The sequence below is a fragment of the Musca vetustissima genome, unplaced genomic scaffold, assembly GCF_032173495.1.
Source record: "Musca vetustissima isolate MV318-11 ecotype Yass unplaced genomic scaffold, APGP_CSIRO_Mvet_v1 utg2253, whole genome shotgun sequence".
Taxonomy (NCBI): Eukaryota; Metazoa; Arthropoda; class Insecta; order Diptera; family Muscidae; genus Musca; species Musca vetustissima.
The window spans coordinates 631,628-649,820 of NW_026888442.1; the positions used below are offsets into that span (position 1 = coordinate 631,628).

An 18,193-nucleotide genomic window follows, 5' to 3' on the forward strand; every position below is an offset into this window, starting at 1 on the left:
CAATAACAACACATACAAACTTACATTGAAAAATAACAACAACACATATTAACAAAGAAAGAGGAATTAAGCGATCATCAATGATGACGTTTAACAAGAATTGTACGTCAGCAACAAAATAGACAATGAAAGAGGAAATGGAAGGATGTAGAAAAATCTATACAGTAGTTGTTGTTGTGAAGTTATTCAAATAAACTGCGTAGTAGAAATTTACGTTACAATTCAAATTCTTAAATTAACGGAATTCATCTAAATTAATCTTAAATCTAAAGTTATTTTCGTAACAATATATATATATATATATATATTATGTCATGTATAATCCACTGGATTTGGAAGCTGCATAAGACGTATACGCGATGGAATTGACATTTGAAATCGAGTGGATTTAGCAGTCTAAACGCACTCTTAACAGCTAGGATTTGGTATCTCAATTTACAAATCGAAAGCGTCAGATTTCGTCAATTGTCAATTCCCTTGTATTCATATCAAACCAATCTTCAGAAAGTAAGTTAACCCGTTAAAAATTCTAATGTAAAGCCGTTTTATTTGTTAAGTTTCTTGCACTTATAAACTGTTGATAATAAACAAAAAAGTGTTGATAATAAATACCAAAAAGCTTGTCAAGACTTCCTATTTAAAATTTTTATATTGTTTTGGGTGTACGCATTCATATTATTTCTCGAAACCCTATGCTATTTCGAGATAATTTAAAATTCAACCCTGCGTTTGGACTACTTCTAAAAGTACTATGGAAATATTGTCATAATAAAGCCAGTAGAATGTAAACGTACTATAAGATTTGGTCTCATATATTTTAATACCATGGAATAATGAACCAAATCTAAGGCCGTACGGTAAGACCATATGATTTCAATTTTGACTAAATTGTATGAAAAAATGTAAATAAAAATTTGACCGTTTGGGGGCTTTTCTGCTAGATATCAGCTGCTTTTCAAGTTTGCTGTCAACAAAATCCATTATTATTAATTGACTTGAACAGCATTTACATTAGAACTTTTTGCAGGGTTAACATACTTTATGAGTATTCATTTGACAAATACGCAATGGAATTGACAATTAAAACCCACTGGGTTAACTAAATCCGGTACAATGTAAACATACTATTCCATTATGAAAACATAAACAAAGTTCAAAGACCAGCTGACTTTCGCTTGCTGGGTGACCTTTTTGTAGATATTTTCAAAATCGAGTTGGGAATATGATTTAAAACCATAAATTTCTTCTTATCAATGTTAATAAATTCATCTGTAAAAAAATGGATTTTAGAATAATTCCGTTCCAGAACCTGAAAGAATCTACTCCTTTTACATGTTTAGCAACTTTTTACTCGAAAACCGTTCCTCAACCCACAAGACTGGTAAAACATTAACTCAAATTTAAGAGAGCACAAAACAAAATTGCTCGATAAATGTGTTCGAGTAAAAATGGTAAACAGGAATGCCAACTTCTGATTGGCTCTTATTTTGATTTTGAAGTATTGCCATCTAATTTTGGCATATTTACTAAATATTTTGATGTTTCCTGCTTCTAAAACTTATAAATATAAGATGTAAAAACCAAGGTTAAATCTTGAGAGCAATGTTCAGTTTTTGAAAATATGTTTTGTTTAATTTATTGAAAATATGCAAATCGACATACATAACATTTTATGGAATTTATTGTTCATATTATTAAAAATTGATAGATGTGTTCCATGACACAATAACTAGGTAGTCCATTTAGCGCAGCTGATGTCTCGATTAACTGTAAAAGGGGGCAATTTTTACTTGAATTCGATGGGCAATGTTGCCAACCATGTGAAATATTATAAGGAAAATTTTGACAGATAGGTTGCCAACATAAAATGCTCTAATGAGACTACCTTCTGTAATTATGCCATGTGGCCTACCTTGAATAATTGTACCATGTTAAAGGTACGTTTAGATTTACGAAATCCACTCGATCGCAAATGTCAATTCCATAGCGTATACGTCAAATATAATCCACTGGATTTACGTGACGTATACGCAATGGAATTGACATTTGAGATCGAGTGGATTTAGTAGTCTAAACGTAGCCTAAAAGCGGATTTACATATAACATCTAATCATGATTAAAGACTGATTCAGGGTTTATTTCCTTAATCAGGCTAAATTTACCATACAAAATTAAATCATCGTGCGGCATGGTTTATTTTAAATCATGATCGAAATCATGATACTACTGAGATGCAACGCGGTTTTTGTGCGAAAAAATACAACTCTCTCACAATGTACCAAAATTTGCAACTGTTTCATTTAACGGGTAATAAAATACAAAAATTAAATAAGAATTGTTTATAGAATTTTTGTGTTTTTCTTTGTTTTTTTTTTTTTAATTTCCAAACGATCGCACCATTGCAAAAACATTTCCATTGTTGTAATTCTTCGTTTCATGTTCAAATTGCAAACAAATATTTTTGCAGCAAATTTATAATTTTGTATGTATACTAACAAACATCAGCTGATCCGTATTTAAATCATGATTAAAGGTATGTGTAAACAATTAGGGTGTATTTCTGGATTTCGTTAATCGAGTCGATTTAAAATCATATATGTAAATGTACTTTAACACCTCTTTTCCAGCAATTGAATTATTTTGAATTACCCTGTATTTCAGATTTTTATTTGGCAAATTTTTTGTTTTCTCTTTTGAAATTTTCGCTTGCTTTTCCATTAGCAAATTTTTCTTTGCCAAATTTGCGAATCAAAATACAAAAGAAAGAAAATAAAAGTCAAAAGTGTTTGCATTTTAAAGATTTTTTTAAATATTTTATTTATTTTTTATATATTTTATTATATAAATTGCAAAACTTAAAAATTAAATTTCACTTGCACAAATTAAAGCAACAGGTTTGTAAACAAAAGCCGGCTGTGTGTCAGTAAAGCGAATAGGTTCAAAAGGAAATGTCAACAAAATGGTTTTCAACGAACAGAGCAAAGCAGAATTTGCGTATACGGCAAATTCTGAACAGGCAATTTTTTGTTTTTCTTCCTCGCACCCCTCTCGCCTACAAACTACCATTTATGGCAAACTACCATTTATGGCAAAAACCGGTATTTCTCATTGAATACTACAATACCACGAATAATTGAAATCCCTACACAATTCACATTTTCAAATTTGATATATTAATTTCTTTTTGCCAATAAATACATTTATTTGTGTTTTGTACCACCCTGTAATTTCAACCACATTGTTGTTATCGATAGTTAGCAACGTAGCTAACGTCAGACAGGTAATCAAAAGTCTTTTTAAACACACGAAGGTTAGCAGCTGTTTCAAATACAAAATTCAAGCCGATTCGTTTGATTCGTTTTAATTATATTTAATCTATCAAATCCATTGTAGTGATTAGAAAACAAAATCCCCAAAATGGCAGCCCAAGTACAACAATTCATCGATCAATATAAGGATACATTGGATAAATCATTGAATGACAAATCGAAACCATGGACCAAAGTTTTCGATAAAGTTGAGGAAAAAACAAATATTCCCAAACTTTATCTATTTTTAGGTGAGTAGTCTGTTGTCTTTTTCTGTCGTTTTTCTTTTTATATTTGTGTCGCCAAAAATAAATACGAGCAATGGAATTTCGTCTGTAGGAACGTAGCGAAGTATAAATCTCAGTTTACGTCATTTTATTGTCAAGTGAAATGGAGGAAAATTGCCATCATCACCACCACCATTCATCCTTATTTAAAGGTCTGAGCCATAGTGGCGTCGTGTTTATTTGGCTGGTTTCAGTTTGTAGGGCCGGCAACACAACACATCGTCTGCTATATAACACCGCATTCTCATGCCCTTCTTGTCTTGCATTTAAAACGAAAGTAAAATTGCCACGCATCATTCCAACATTCATCTATACATCAGCTTCTACGTGGCTCGGTCGGTCGGTTTTGTTGCGGGGGGTTTTTGTTGTTATGTTTTTATTTTATTTTTTGCTAGAACAACAGCGGCCGAACCGCATTAGCTTTATATAGGTACATATATACGTGTATATATATCATGAGATTATAATTAAAAATTATACATTGTGAAATGTTGTTTGACCCCTACGCTGCTACTGCTGCTGCATCTACCCGCCGAACGAAAATAGTCACATGAAAAATGTGTGTGCGACAAAATCGATACAAAAACATTACTTCTTTTTCTTATTAGCTTGCTTATTTTTGAATTTCTTGGGTATTATTTTGCCGGTTATCAATTACATGTTTATTTATCTTAAAGATTGTTTATATGAGGGATTTCAAACGAATAATATATCTGATTTCCCTTCTTATTGTGAATTTATGTTGATTTTTCTTTTGGAAAATAAAGTAGGGCTTTTTGTTGCCATGAACGTTTTTTTTAAGGAAATGACGTGGCTGATTGGATAAAGATGATAACAACCCCATTTCAGTTTGTTTTGTATTTCACCTTTTACCTCATGTTCTTTTTTATTTTTATTGGTTTGAATTTTTGTAGGGCTATACCAGTATTTTTTTAACACCCAACAAATAATGTTTTGAAAGTAATAATAATACTGTGATTAATATGATTTTTTTTTTGTTTTGAAAAAAAAATATAGTTTTGTTTCCAAGAGAAAAATATTACCACAAAAAATATTAGTAGTATGTTAGTCAAACTATTCAACCATTGTATGTACTTAACACGGGACACGACAATATTTTGATAAAAAAAAATGTTTCAACTCAGCAAATTCTTAATCAATTAGGTTTATTAATATTGATTGACTACCATAGATACAAATCTAATCTAATAATTTTATAATAATAACCGATCCCGAACTCTGTCGATATTGTTTATTTCGATTGTATTACCGTATTTTTTGCAATTATTGAATAAAATGTCGGAACTTTGGGGAAATACTATTTTTAAATGTGATTCACACTATCTCTAGTTCATATCGTACACAATGTCCTATTTGCATTGCACTGCATTTCGTTAACCAGTGGTTTTAAATTGTCAATTCCATTGCATTTTATGTCAAATATATCCTCATAAAGTAGCTTAACCCAGAAAAAATTATAATGCCATATGCCGTTTAATATTAATAGAAGCAAATGATTCTGTAGCTTACTCAACTTATCAAACGACAGTTTAATTCAATTTACTCTTTCTGTATATAATTGTTTATTTTAAATATAACCAACAACAAAACCAGTCTCGTATAAAACCTGATCTTACTTTTAAACCAAAAAAGGATATTCAGTACTGTTGGCGGGTTATTTGGGATACCATTTGTATTTTGTTTTTGCAACATAGGCAGGCTGAATCCCAGTTTGTTGTTTTTATAAAAAAACACAACTATTTTTTAGTGGGGAATGTATGGCATTGTTCGCCGAGGGGTAAGGCAGGGAAGACTATAGTTTCGGATCTCGCCACTGATCCTCATCAGATTGTCAAATATATAGCTCCCATATATTAATTTTTTAGGTCACCAAAGTCCTTATATATCTTCGATTTGCATGAAATTTTGCATAGAGTTCTGAATTAGGTCTAGAATGATGTGTGTCAAAAAAATCTTTCATACCCATATATATGTCTCTAAGGTAAATAACAAAGTCCCTATATGTCTTTCGAATTTGCACGGAATTTTGCATAGGGTACTGAATTGAGTCTTTAATGATGTGTGCTGTCGTGAAAATCGGTTCAGATTTAGATATAGCTCCCATATATAGTTTCGTCCGATTTTATCTAATTGGTTAACAAGTCCCTATATTTGCACGAAATTTGGCATAAGGTACTGACTTAGGTCCAAAATGATGTGTGCTAAGTGTCTACACCACACAACTGTGTCATTGTCTCAGTAGCTGCAGCTCTTCCTGATGTGTTTCCTCAATTGCATTAGTGTGAATACAATTCAATCCCGTTTGATAGGCCTGTTGAAATAGAGGGTCTCTTGACCTACCGATAAGCACTTACGTTGTGTAGCACTAGATTGTCAAATATATAGCTCCCATATATATTTTCGTGCGATTTAAGGTAAATAGGTCACCAAAGTCCTTATATATCTTTCGATTTGCATGAAATTTTGCATAGAGTTCTGAATTAGGTCTAGAATGATGTGTGTCAAGTTTCGAAAAAATCGGGTCAGATTAAGACATAGCTCCCATATATATTTTCGTCCGATTTAAGGTAAATGAGGCACCAAAGTCCCTATATGTCTTTCGAATTTGCACGGAATTTTGCATAGGGTACTGAATTGAGTCTTTAATGATGTGTGCTGAGTTTCGTGAAAATCGGTTCAGATTTAGATATAGCTCCCATATATAGTTTCGTCCGATTTTATCTAATTGGTGCACCAAAGTCCCTATATGTCATTCGATTTGCACGAAATTTGGCATAAGGTACTGACTTAGGTCCAAAATGATGTGTGCTAAGTTTCGTACAAATCGGTTCAGATTTAGATATAGCTCCCATATATAGTTTCGTCCGATTTTATGTAAATGGTGCACCAAAGTCAAATATATCTTTCGATTTGCACGAAATTTGGCATAGTGTACTGAATTAGGTCGCGAATGATCTGTGCTAATCGTAAAAATCGGTTCAGTTATAGCTCCCATATATATTTTTATCCTATTAAATGTAAATTGTGCACTAAAGACCCATAGCTAGGCCGATTGACGCAACGTACTGAAATTAGTATTCCCTCGAAAAGGCGACGTCTGTTAGGATACATTTGTAAAAAAATACAAAGTGTTGAAAAGGGTATCATATAGTCGGCCCCGTCCGACTTTACTACTTATATATATTAAAAAATATTTAAAAAATCCTTTATAAATCGGCATAAAAATATTTTTGTAGCCTTATGGCTCATTAGGGTATATAAACTTTGCTACGGCTAAAATGTGCCACATAGGAATATTATTGGTTTAAGAGACCCCATGTTTCTTTGGATCAAATCCGTTTCTGACAATTTGGAGTTCATTTACAAATGTCTGTCTGTCGGGGCTGTTTGTATGATAACTCTCGAAGGTAGTAACCGATCATAGTTTAAGTTTGAAGATGGGGAATATCTGTCCACTCCTCCTTAGAACGAACTATCCGATGTGAACCAAACTTTGTAAAATCTATTATCTTTACCAAGCCAAGATAAAGTCTGAAGATTGAACCTATTGTTGCACTCCTTCTGGTAATTATTTCTAAATTTTTCGCACATTCGTTCCTTTGGTCCTTCGACTAAAAATTTCATACAATATATACCTTTATATATATTCTTTGTCTTATGCCCTTTATTATTCTTAAATGTTTTTATTTTTTTAATAAGCCATTAAAATGGAAATTTTTTCCAACCTTTCTTGTATTATTTTTTTCGGATAAGGACTAAGTTCCGTTTGCATTTAAACAATTCTTCCAATTTTGTTTCACCCCTCCTTGGGTAACTCTCTGTTTAAGTCTAAGGTTTTTGACTTCTTATTTCCGAATTACATGTACGACTATCGTCGGCACATATAATTCATGATTTAAGGTTTCAAACATGGCTCGATGGTAGTACCTTTGGTCGGAATGCCGCAATTCATGAAATTTAATTTCCTTTCTTATTTAGTTTTGACAAAGCACTAGACATTCGTCATTGCCATCTGTAGGGTGTAGTGTGTTTTGATTTTCCCTTTGTTTCTTTCATACAAAAAAATGTTTTTTTCTTTGTGTGGCCAATGGTGTTCTCTTTTATTTTCGGCTCTCCAGTTGCTGACCCCCAGAGTACGACGATGTACACACAAAAATTATCTTTGTTTACATTTTTTCGAATATTGCATGAGAGAAGAAAGAGAACAAGAAGCAGCTAGTGGCTCTGTTGCTTTTTCATATAAACACAATTGTACCATTGATCTGATATGACAGAAACTCAACAACTCTATTGGGTCTTGGATCGACATTTAAAATATTAATGGAACCAACCTATTGATAAAGATAAAGAAAACATCAGTTTTCAATAAAAACGAAGAAAAAACGCACAAAATTATCTTAAATAGAAAAGTAGAAAAAACCGTTGTCGTGGCCATAATATTATCGATTACTCACATAGTAAAAGATTCCAAAAAAAAAACATACAACCTACTTATTATAATTTTTTTATATGTATATTCCAACGTGTGTGCTTATTCTTATTGTTTTATTTCAATTCATCACCATCCGTCTGTCGAGCAGTTGTTGATGTTGTAGCAACGAACAAACGAATATTTGCTGTGTCGGTCTTCCCCGTGGTGTTTCATTGTGATATATTAAAAAAACAATTGCAACAACAAAAAGTTATATGGTGACGTATTAAATAGAAAAGTAATTTGACGTGTAAAACACAAAATAAAATCATTGCCCTGTCTTTAGACATACATCGCTCTTTAAAATAATAAAACAAAATTCCAAATGTGGTTATGGGATTATATATGGAAAAATATAAAAGAGAAACAAGAAAAAGAACACCGTCATAGCGTGGCAATTGTTAAACTTGGTCTGGGTAAGTTTACTATTTTCAATAATCAGCAGCAGTAGTAAGTTTTTGTTAGCAGTAGTTGCGGGGTTTTGACTTTGACTTTGCTATTGTAAATGTTCGATTTGTTATTAATATAGTATATTTTTGTATCTATTGTGTGTTTTGCAAACTCACTCACTCAGCTATTTATATGGCTTGCTACTCAACTGGAGGCAAAGCAAAAAATGAAACATTCCATAACAGGTGTATCCATGCATGTCAATGATTTCATTAACCCATTCATTACGTGTCTTACTACGCCAGCCAATATACTATAGCTATTAAGAGACAATTATTGATAATTTTGTTTTACTTAAGATTTTATAGTTTGCAGTAGAGAATAAAGATTACATGTTGAACTTTAAATTTATAGCCGAGCGATGTTAATGACATTCACTTTTTTGTGGAACTTTTCTTTGTGCGCTTTCTTAATGTAAATTAAGAAAAAAAAGCAAAAATTACACAAAGCAAACAAAGGAAATATCAGAGCTGATACTTTGAAATTTAAATTTATTTTTTGTGCCAGTCCTCTGGTGCCGGTTGGTTGTTTTACCTGGTGTCATCCTAAAGTGTTATAAAATATGGGATAATCTTCGCCATAATATCGACGATTTTGCTCATATATATTAGATAATTATACTGGCGGTGGTTAGGAGTTTGTAGGTGAAATCAGTACGTCATACGTCGTTTCATTTGCAAAACCTCGTCATAGACCCTATTGATCCCGTGTTTTGGACCAAATTCTATTCAGATCCGGCTGTTGCGCACCATAAATCTCGAGGGGAGTAACCGATTTCATCCAAACTTTGCACATCTAAATATTTCTTCCAAACTAAGTTAAAGATCGAAGATGGGGAACATTGGTCCACTCCTTTTGGTACCTTCCCCAAATCGTCACCATACTGTTTTACAGGGTATTATGTATTTGTGCATATGTTTGTAATCGGCAAAAGGAAACGAGATAGATCTTTCTAAGTCCACTTTGCATGTCCGTCCGTCTGTAGATGTTAAATTGTAAACATGAAATTTGGCACAGACGTCTATTGAAATTGAAGAAAATCGGTTCAGATTTAGGTATAGCTTCCATATATATATTCGCCAGATTTAATGTAAATTGGGCACCAACGTCCCTATATATCTTTCGATTTGCACGAAATTTGGTACATCGAACTGAATTAAGTCTAGAATGATGTGTGTTATATTTTGTGCAAATCGGTTCGGATTTAGATATATTTTCGTCCGATTTAATGCAAATGGTGTACTAAAGTCCCTGTATATTTTTGGATTTGGACGAAATTTGGCATAGTGTACTGAATCAAGTCTAGAATGATGTGTGTTAAGTTTCGTAAAAATCGGTTCAGATCTAGATATAGCTCCCGACTTAATGCCAATGGTGCACTAAGGACCCAAAATATGGCCGATAGGCAAAAACGTACTGAAATTAGTATAACCTAACCTGTGACAAGTTTTGTAGATATCGGATCATATTTAGATATAGCTCCAATATATAGTTTTACCCGATTTTATGTTAATGGTGCACCAAAGCCGATTGACTCAAAATGGTCCTTCGAAAATACGACGTCTGTTAGAACTAATCTGTTGAATATACCCAAAGTGGTGAAGGGTATCGTATATTTACTACCTTCCTTATTGCTTTTAATTTAATTAAATTATCTTAAAATTAAATATAAATATTGATATTGTATACCCCATATATAATTGTACCATTCCACTTTAATTTAAATTTATATTGGATACAATATGATATAGTATCCTTTAGGAAAGAAATTCCGCTAAAAAGTGAATTTAACTAATTATGGGCAAATTGGGTCTTATGACACCATACGGGCAAGCAATACTCAATTAGACCCAAAAGTTGTCCATTTTCAAAACAGTGAAGACCAAAAAGTTGTCCATTTTCAAAACAGTGAAGGTAAAAAAAATGTTTGACAGTTTGAAGTCTTCAAACAGAGGGGCCAGAAACAGGGTATGCTCACAACAGTATCAATCTCCTCGAAGGCTACCACTTTACAGGGACTATAACCTCTCTCACAAAAAACGGTTCGAAGAGTAACAATCATATTTTAAAATTTATTGAATTTTGCTTATTGCTATATTTGGTATACAAAAATTAAGATTCCGCAACCATAAAATAAGGGGCATCCCCCACCTGAATAACTTGAAATCTAAGATTTATATAAAAATAAAAAAACAATATTTTTTATCATCATCATTTTTATTAATTTTTTCCGTACTGTTCTTTATAAATAGACCTGTAACAAAATCAAAGAAGAAAAAAGAATCCTCATTAAAAACATAAACTTCGTCATTTAATTTCAAATTTAGAAATACGCGAGGCTTTCGCAGATTTCATTTTGAGTTCGGCTTGAATTTTATCCGCAAGTTCATAAATTGAATCTTTGGGTTTGTGCTAACGAAAATCTCAACACGTTAAGTTTTTGCAAATAAAAACTAACAAAGAAAATTTTATACAATTGTTTACCATTAATTGATTCAAATAGAATTCATAGGGTATATTGCCAGTTAGAGGATCAACGGCAACGGCCATCATTTCATCCAATTCCTCTTGTGTAAATTGCTCACCCTCTTCCATCATTAGTTTGCTTAAATAATCTTTGGTTAGCCAGCCACGATTTTCTGGATCCAAAACGTGAAATGCTTCCAGTAATTTTTCCGGTTCAGCTGGTTCCATTCTGGAAAAAAAGAAGAGAGATGGAGACAGAAATTATTATTTTTTTCTAAATTTTAAAATTCTTACTTATGTTCCATTAGTAGTTGTGTGACATGCGGCAGAAATCTGGTCAAATGAACCTCGCCACTGGAATCTTCTGTTTCAGTGGCCGTTATAATTTCATTTATTTCCTGTTCGGTGGGTACACAACCTAGAAAACGTAAGACCGTACCAACTTCTCGAACATCGATTGTCTTATCACCGTGATGATCGAATATACAAAATGCATCGGATATACGCTTTTCCAAATCATTGGCAATTGGTACTGAACATTCAAACCAATTAGAAATTTGCTTATCTCTGTATAAGGGTGTGAACACCACACCCGACTTACTTACTTGGCATTTCCATTTTTATGAGATTTTTAGAATTTTTTTAATAACTTAAAATTTTATTTCACTGTTTACAATTTGGAATACAAATTCATACTGCTGGGTTTTTATTTTATTTGGGTTGTCAAAATGCAATGCCTTTTTCCTTCCCCTCCCCAAAAATACAAATAATTCGTTGCCAAGGTAAACAAGTGTTACCAAGAAGGAGGATGGAATAAAGATATTTTTTGATCTTCCAAAGCGTATTGCCTACATTCGCGAACCACACTGGCGCCGCATGGTTATTTAGTGATAATCATTGGTTGTCTCTGGGCCCATCCATGAATAATCTCTTTACTCTCGGAGCAGCTGGAAGATTTCCCCCTGCAAAGCTGTTTCCTCCTTAATTATTTAAGGACCTCATTAGTCTATAAGCTTTTACGAGGGATGTTAATTTGGTCTCTTTTACAGAAATAAGTTGTGAAGAAGAAGCAGAATATCTGAATGCAAATGAGGAATTTATAAATTTTGAACATTTTTCTTTTCAGGTCCGCCATTTTGTTAATAATAAAGGTAACACCGTTGGAAATTCCGATGATCCAGTGTGGAGTTATCATGCCCGCCTTCCAAAATAAGGACTTTTCTTTAATTACAAAAAACTACAACAAAAATTTTTTGTAAATTATTTTTCTTCTTTTTTAAATCTTCAAATATATTTGTGCAAAGTTACAAACCTTAACAAGCATTGGTATTGATTTACCAGCCCATTGAAAATCTTGAAAAATTAAAATCGAGAATGGGTGGGGTTCCCTTAACAGAAATAGTATGGCACATCCGCCTAACCCCAGAAAAGCAAGGGGAATCGGTCCACAAGGATGTTTCTTCCTCAAATATTGACATCGACCTAATTCTAGAAGTCATCGTATGGTCAAACAACATTGTCCCTCCCCACCCTACAAACTGTAATAATGCAAATATTGAAAATTAATTGTATTATGTATTTAATTAATATGAACAATTTTAATAACATAATAATGTTAATATTTAATGATGCATAAATTATATACGATACTTGTACGTACGTACACCTTAGAAATGATTGATTTTAATTTTGTTGTCAAAATATCTGCTATTATGATGCTGCTGGCTGATACAGGCGGCGCTCTAGTACTTGGTGTGACACAAACAAACAACCAAACCAATGTGAAATTACCAAGAGCTAAATTTTAAATTTAGAATATTTGTAGATTTGTACTATTTTCTCTGCTGTTGTTGTTTCATTTAAACCGCACTACACAATTGTTTCGAATTTATGGCAACTTTTACAACAAGAATCAGAAGCAGCAGCAGTTGACCGATCGACCGACCAACCGCAAACACTCATTGTGGATGATTGCTAGCTGGCTGGTTGGGGTTGGGTGGAGCAATAAAAAATCCCTTTTTTTAAAATTCAAATCACATCACATCTCATCAGTATTATAAAGTCGATCTCCTCCAATTGTCGTCGTCATCGGCCGTGTTGTTAGTCAAAGTCAAAAAAATTTGTTTTTCTAATAATGTTTGAACAATTACAAAATAAATTAATAAATATATTTGCCGAAAATCCTTTAGCACAATATGGTGAATTTATTTTAAATCTTTTTTCTGTGTTTGTGATTATTAATATTAATTTTGCTATTTTCTTGGTTCTCATTATAGGTGCCGCTGGCTTCTGTGCATTATATTTGATCTTTGGCTATGGCGCTCAATTGCTGTGCAATATCATCGGTGTGGTATATCCAGCCTATGTATCGATCCATGCCATTGAATCTAGCACAAAATTGGATGATACTAAATGGTTGACATACTGGGTGACATATGGCATTATGTCAATTATTGAATATTTCTCGGTTATCTTGACATCAATCATTCCATTCTACTGGTTGATTAAGGTAAGTGTTGATTTTTCGATATTTCTATGAGTCCCCTAAAACATTACCGATCGATATATAAGTGGTTATAGAGACCTACATCTTGTTTTTTTGGACCAAATCCGTTTCACATAATTTTGTGTCGATTTACAAATGTTCGCCTGTCTGTATGGACAGCTGGTGCGCACGATACTATCACGTGAACGTACTACCCGATTTAAAGTTTACAAACCCTATAACATTTACCGAGCCTTGTACCTCCCCCACTCTAGGAAACGTAAGATTCCTAGTTTCTGCTTGCCATCTTTGGGAGGAGTGACACCATCCCTTTATGAAGAAGCAAAATGCCTTGGCACAGACAAAGACGGGTCAAAGATGGAGGAAGGCACTGGTGCAGGCGTTTACTGTAGGGAATTAGAAATATACAACTCATATAAACTTAACAATCTTTGTAGCGTTTTTCAAGCAGAAAAATACCTTGCAATCACGAAAGCGGCCGATATAGTAAAAACACTTACTGCCGATAATATGTCGATAGTCAGGCGGCCCTCAAGGCTTTGAAGTCGTACAATAAACTCAAAAGCAGTTCTTGATTGCAAGTCCGCTCTGAATGATATACGACGAATAGTTAACTTATGGGCATAGTGACATAGAAGGGAACAAGATAGCCGACGAGCTTGCTCGAGGGGGTTCACAACCCATAGGCTATTTCATTGACAAAATCCGCTTGTTCTACGGCGAGGTAGTCGGTAACAGATGGTCGGGAGAACCTGGTTGCAGAATCTCAAAAGCTATCTGGCCTGAATTCTCTCGCGGAAGAACTTCTTCGCTGTTGGCACATAATAAGAGATCAATATCATTGTGGGGATCATAACAGGTCACTGCAGGATTAGATCTCTTACTTCGAAATGGGACTCCAACGGAGAGGATTATTACTGTCGGCTATGTGAGGACAAAGAAGAGCTAGAAACAATTGAACATATACGTTATAAATGCCCATCGCTGATTGGCAGAAGACGTAAGCAGTGTGACCCTATGATATGAAATTGATAATCTAGCATTCTTCTGTAAAATAGACCCCAACCGGATCCTAGGCTTTGTCAAAAATCTGATGTGGCTAAAATAACCATCTCTAGGCCCTCCTTCTCTTTTTCCCCTTCTCTTTTCAGGTATAAAGGATGGTCACAATGGACAATAGTCTCCGATTGTTACTAACAACCGTATATCCCTGACCTAACCTAAAATGATCAACATTTTCAGCATTTATAAATCCAATACTAGGTTAATGGAATGTCCGATATAATCCATCTCAAAATTTCCTTCAAACTCAAATCAAGTTCGGAGATGGGGAAAATCGGTCCACTTCTTGTACATCCGCCACAAAATGGTCAAAATTGTTCTGAAATGCATTTTATAAAATCCAGTTCAAACCAAACTTTGCACAACCTAATTTTTCAACCATACCTATATATTTTTGGGAGATGGGACTTATCAGACCACTCCTTCTAGTATCTCCCACACAAAGGGTCAGTATTTTGAAACTTTATAAATCTTATACGAAATGAACGGAATACCCTGGAACTGTTCCAAAAATGGCCGAATAATTAAACCTGTGTTTTATTCCGTAGAGCTCGACGGACCATAGGCTGATGGTATATATCTACGAGCAACACTGACGAACACTATTTTACTGGTAATTTTTTAAAATTTACAAAGTTTGTGATGCTTCTTCTTCTAAGGTAGGAAATATGCAAAAATAATGATAGTTGACCCACTTTTAACGCTCACCTCCTTTTGAACGTGCAACATTTGCGTGTTTTAGAAATTCTTCATGTCAAAGACACGAGTATTTTATTATCGTTATGATGTTTTTGAGTTTGCTAAAACAACAACAACCCTATACTGATGTGCCAGCCAAAAGGTCCATCACACATTTTCACCAAAAACAAAATGTGACATATTTTTGTTTTCTTCTTTTCAACACATTTTGTCAACTGAAGATGATATCAATTAGTCACATATGTTCATTAATACAATATTTCGTACTAATTGTTGTTCATTTCTTTCGTTTAATTTTATTTTTTCTTATTTAGTGTGGATTCCTGATCTGGTGCATGCTACCAACCGAACAAAATGGTTCTTATGTCATATACAATCGCATTGTGCGCCCATATTTCCTTAAACATCATCAAGGTAATAATTGTGAACTGAATTTCTCAATTTGTGTATAATTTTAAAAGTGAAATTGCAAAAAATAATGCTATTATTTTGTTTTTCTATTTGCTTACAGCTGTTGACAGTGCGATAGACAAAGCCATTGGACAGGCTAAGAAAAACATTGGTTCCGTTTTGAAAAATGAATAAAATTCAACAGCCCAACAACAACTATAATAATAAAGTCATTTAATGAAACAACATCAACAAAAACAGACATACCTCCTTTTTCCTCCCAGCCATTACAAATACACACACACTCATTATTAGTACCACCACACAGGCAACAACAACCAAAGCAAAATATATAATGCTACGCGTTCCACTTTGCTTTGGTTCGTTTTGTTTATTATTTTTTACTTACTTTTTGGTAATGGAATTTTATTAGATGGTAGTTGGAAATCATCATGTGTCATCATCACATTAGTGTCTTCGTCGTGTTAACCTCAGATTTAATCTTATAACGATTCTTTTTAAAATTTAAATTATAATTACAACACAAAATAATAAAACAAGAAAATTCAACTTTATTTTGATAATAATGATAAAACAAATTACCATTAAGACGTCGTATGTAATAAATGGATGAAAAAGAATGAAAAAAAATAAAACAACAACAAACAATAAATGTTAAACGTCTTGTTGAAAAAAAGGTAGCATGGTGTTTTTTATTGCTTCTTGTACTATATATATACTCTATTGAAAAACTCGTCAGTTACTCGTTGGGTAGAATACCTATTTGCACAAAATGTGAATATATTACTCCAGTATTTGTTTAATTAATTTAAACAAATTGTAATTTAATAAAAAAAATCTCTTGTTGGAAGCCCTTTTTAAAAACAAACCAAATGTCATTTCCTTCAGAATATTTCTTAAAACCAATGAGTGAATCGATAGTCCTTGATGAAATATATTTCAAAAAAATCAAATTTCAAAAATCATATGTGTGCTTTTAAAAAGTCAAGCCCTAACATTCAAATAATATTCATGAAAAAATTCACGCCCAAATATTCAAGAATTATTTAATTTGTTTTTTACATTTAAAAAATATTCTTTTAAAACCAAACTCCGAACTATTTTTTAAAATCCCATGACAAAATATTAAAAAAAATATTTTTTAAAAATCCACTACCAAATATTCTTAAGAAAACCCACCCCACAAAATCCAAAAATATTATTAAAATAAATATTTAAAAATATATTTAAAATGTTCAACCCCAAATATTAAAAAAAACATCTTTAAAAAATCTAAATATTCAAAAAATGCTCTAAAATTTCAACGCCTAAAACGGCTTCTCTTAAAAACTAAAACATATTCTTTAAATGAGAACTCATTATACCACATTTCGTCAATCTTTGATGGGCCCCAATTAATTTTGTATATTATGGATGTTTTAATAAAAGCTAATTAAAGCTTTAATGTTCAAGAGTGAATTGAAATGTATAAACCTATCAGGCTAACGACCCCTCCCTTCCATTCGTAGTCAACATATGATTTAAAAATATCAAATTCATTCTAATTTAAAATGTTTACTCTTATTAACAAATCTAGTAATAACAAAAGACATATTATTTTTTTTTAATCAAATTAGTTTTTTCCTTCATCACCACCCTCATTCTTTTGTGCTTCCTGTTCAGCTGCGGCGGCAGCCTTTTCACGATTACGCCACGCTGTCATATATGTACGAGGATGAATTGGTAATAGACCGGCTATACCCAATAATTCAGCAGCCGGTGTGGACATATGGGCACCCTTGCCCAACCAATAGCGGATACGTTCAAAATTAAATGCGACCAAACGTTCGTTATATTGATTTGGTAATGGATCAAAAGTGCCGACTTGTTCAATAACAGGTTGATGTTGATTTTTACGGCGCTACATGGAGCAATAATTAGAAATTCATTAGATATGGATTTCATTCAACACGAATAGGTTTTCAATATTGGTTTTAATTTGCATACCTCCATAACAACAATGTGGTAGAACGGCCGATTGGTACATCCTTGTCTTACGAAACGTATAATTTTTGCCGATTTCTTATAGAAACGTCCAATGCCACTGGCAGGTGATAGTGGTGCAATATTCATTTTTGATTTCTGAATTTAATATTCCAGCTGAAAGTTGAAAATTTTAATTTAATAAATGAAAATTTAAAGAATTAAATAATAAAATAAGTAAATAACACACGCACCGCACCAGAGTAAAACTGAGAAACAGATGATGATAGTGGTATCGTTGTATATCGATTATAAGTATATATCGATTACGGTAATGTAGTAGTTGTGTTCGAGAAAGTGCCATCAGTGTTCTATTCCTGAATCAAAAATGGATTAATAATAATAAAAAAATAAATAATAATTATATATATATATTAAAAAAGAAAAAAATAACATCTCCAAATATCATTCTTTAAAATTTCGATGCCAAAATATTTCAAAAAAAAATTTAACCCTCGGCCAAAAAATCGTTAAAAAATATTCTTTAAAA

General features: G+C 32.8%; 3 protein-coding genes across 4 annotated transcripts in view; 2 read left to right on the forward strand and 1 right to left on the reverse strand.

The window, feature by feature from the left end:
• LOC133336309 (uncharacterized) overlaps nt 1-18,193 on the forward strand; it is a 424,576-nt gene that overhangs the window by 111,436 nt on the left and 294,947 nt on the right. The gene's annotated exons all lie outside the window — the stretch shown is intronic.
• On the forward strand, nt 3,393-15,864 carry LOC133336307 (receptor expression-enhancing protein 5). 2 transcript variants are annotated; one of them, XM_061544593.1, is made up of 4 exons: nt 3,393-3,559; nt 13,280-13,512; nt 15,585-15,684; nt 15,782-15,864. In XM_061544593.1, the coding sequence occupies exons 1-4, from the start codon at nt 3,418-3,420 to the stop codon at nt 15,853-15,855; spliced, it is 549 nt and encodes a 182-aa protein (XP_061400577.1). In that variant the 5' UTR covers nt 3,393-3,417; the 3' UTR covers nt 15,856-15,864. The 2 variants fall into 2 exon arrangements, with proteins under 2 accessions (XP_061400577.1, XP_061400578.1); XM_061544594.1 differs by lacking the exon at nt 3,393-3,559 and adding an exon at nt 8,398-8,503.
• On the reverse strand, nt 17,294-17,805 carry LOC133336293 (small ribosomal subunit protein bS16m). The gene is made up of 2 exons (XM_061544575.1): nt 17,668-17,805; nt 17,294-17,581 (listed from the first exon to the last, which is right to left on the reverse strand). Exons 1-2 carry the CDS (start codon nt 17,791-17,793, stop codon nt 17,294-17,296), a joined length of 414 nt encoding a protein of 137 aa, XP_061400559.1. The 5' UTR covers nt 17,794-17,805.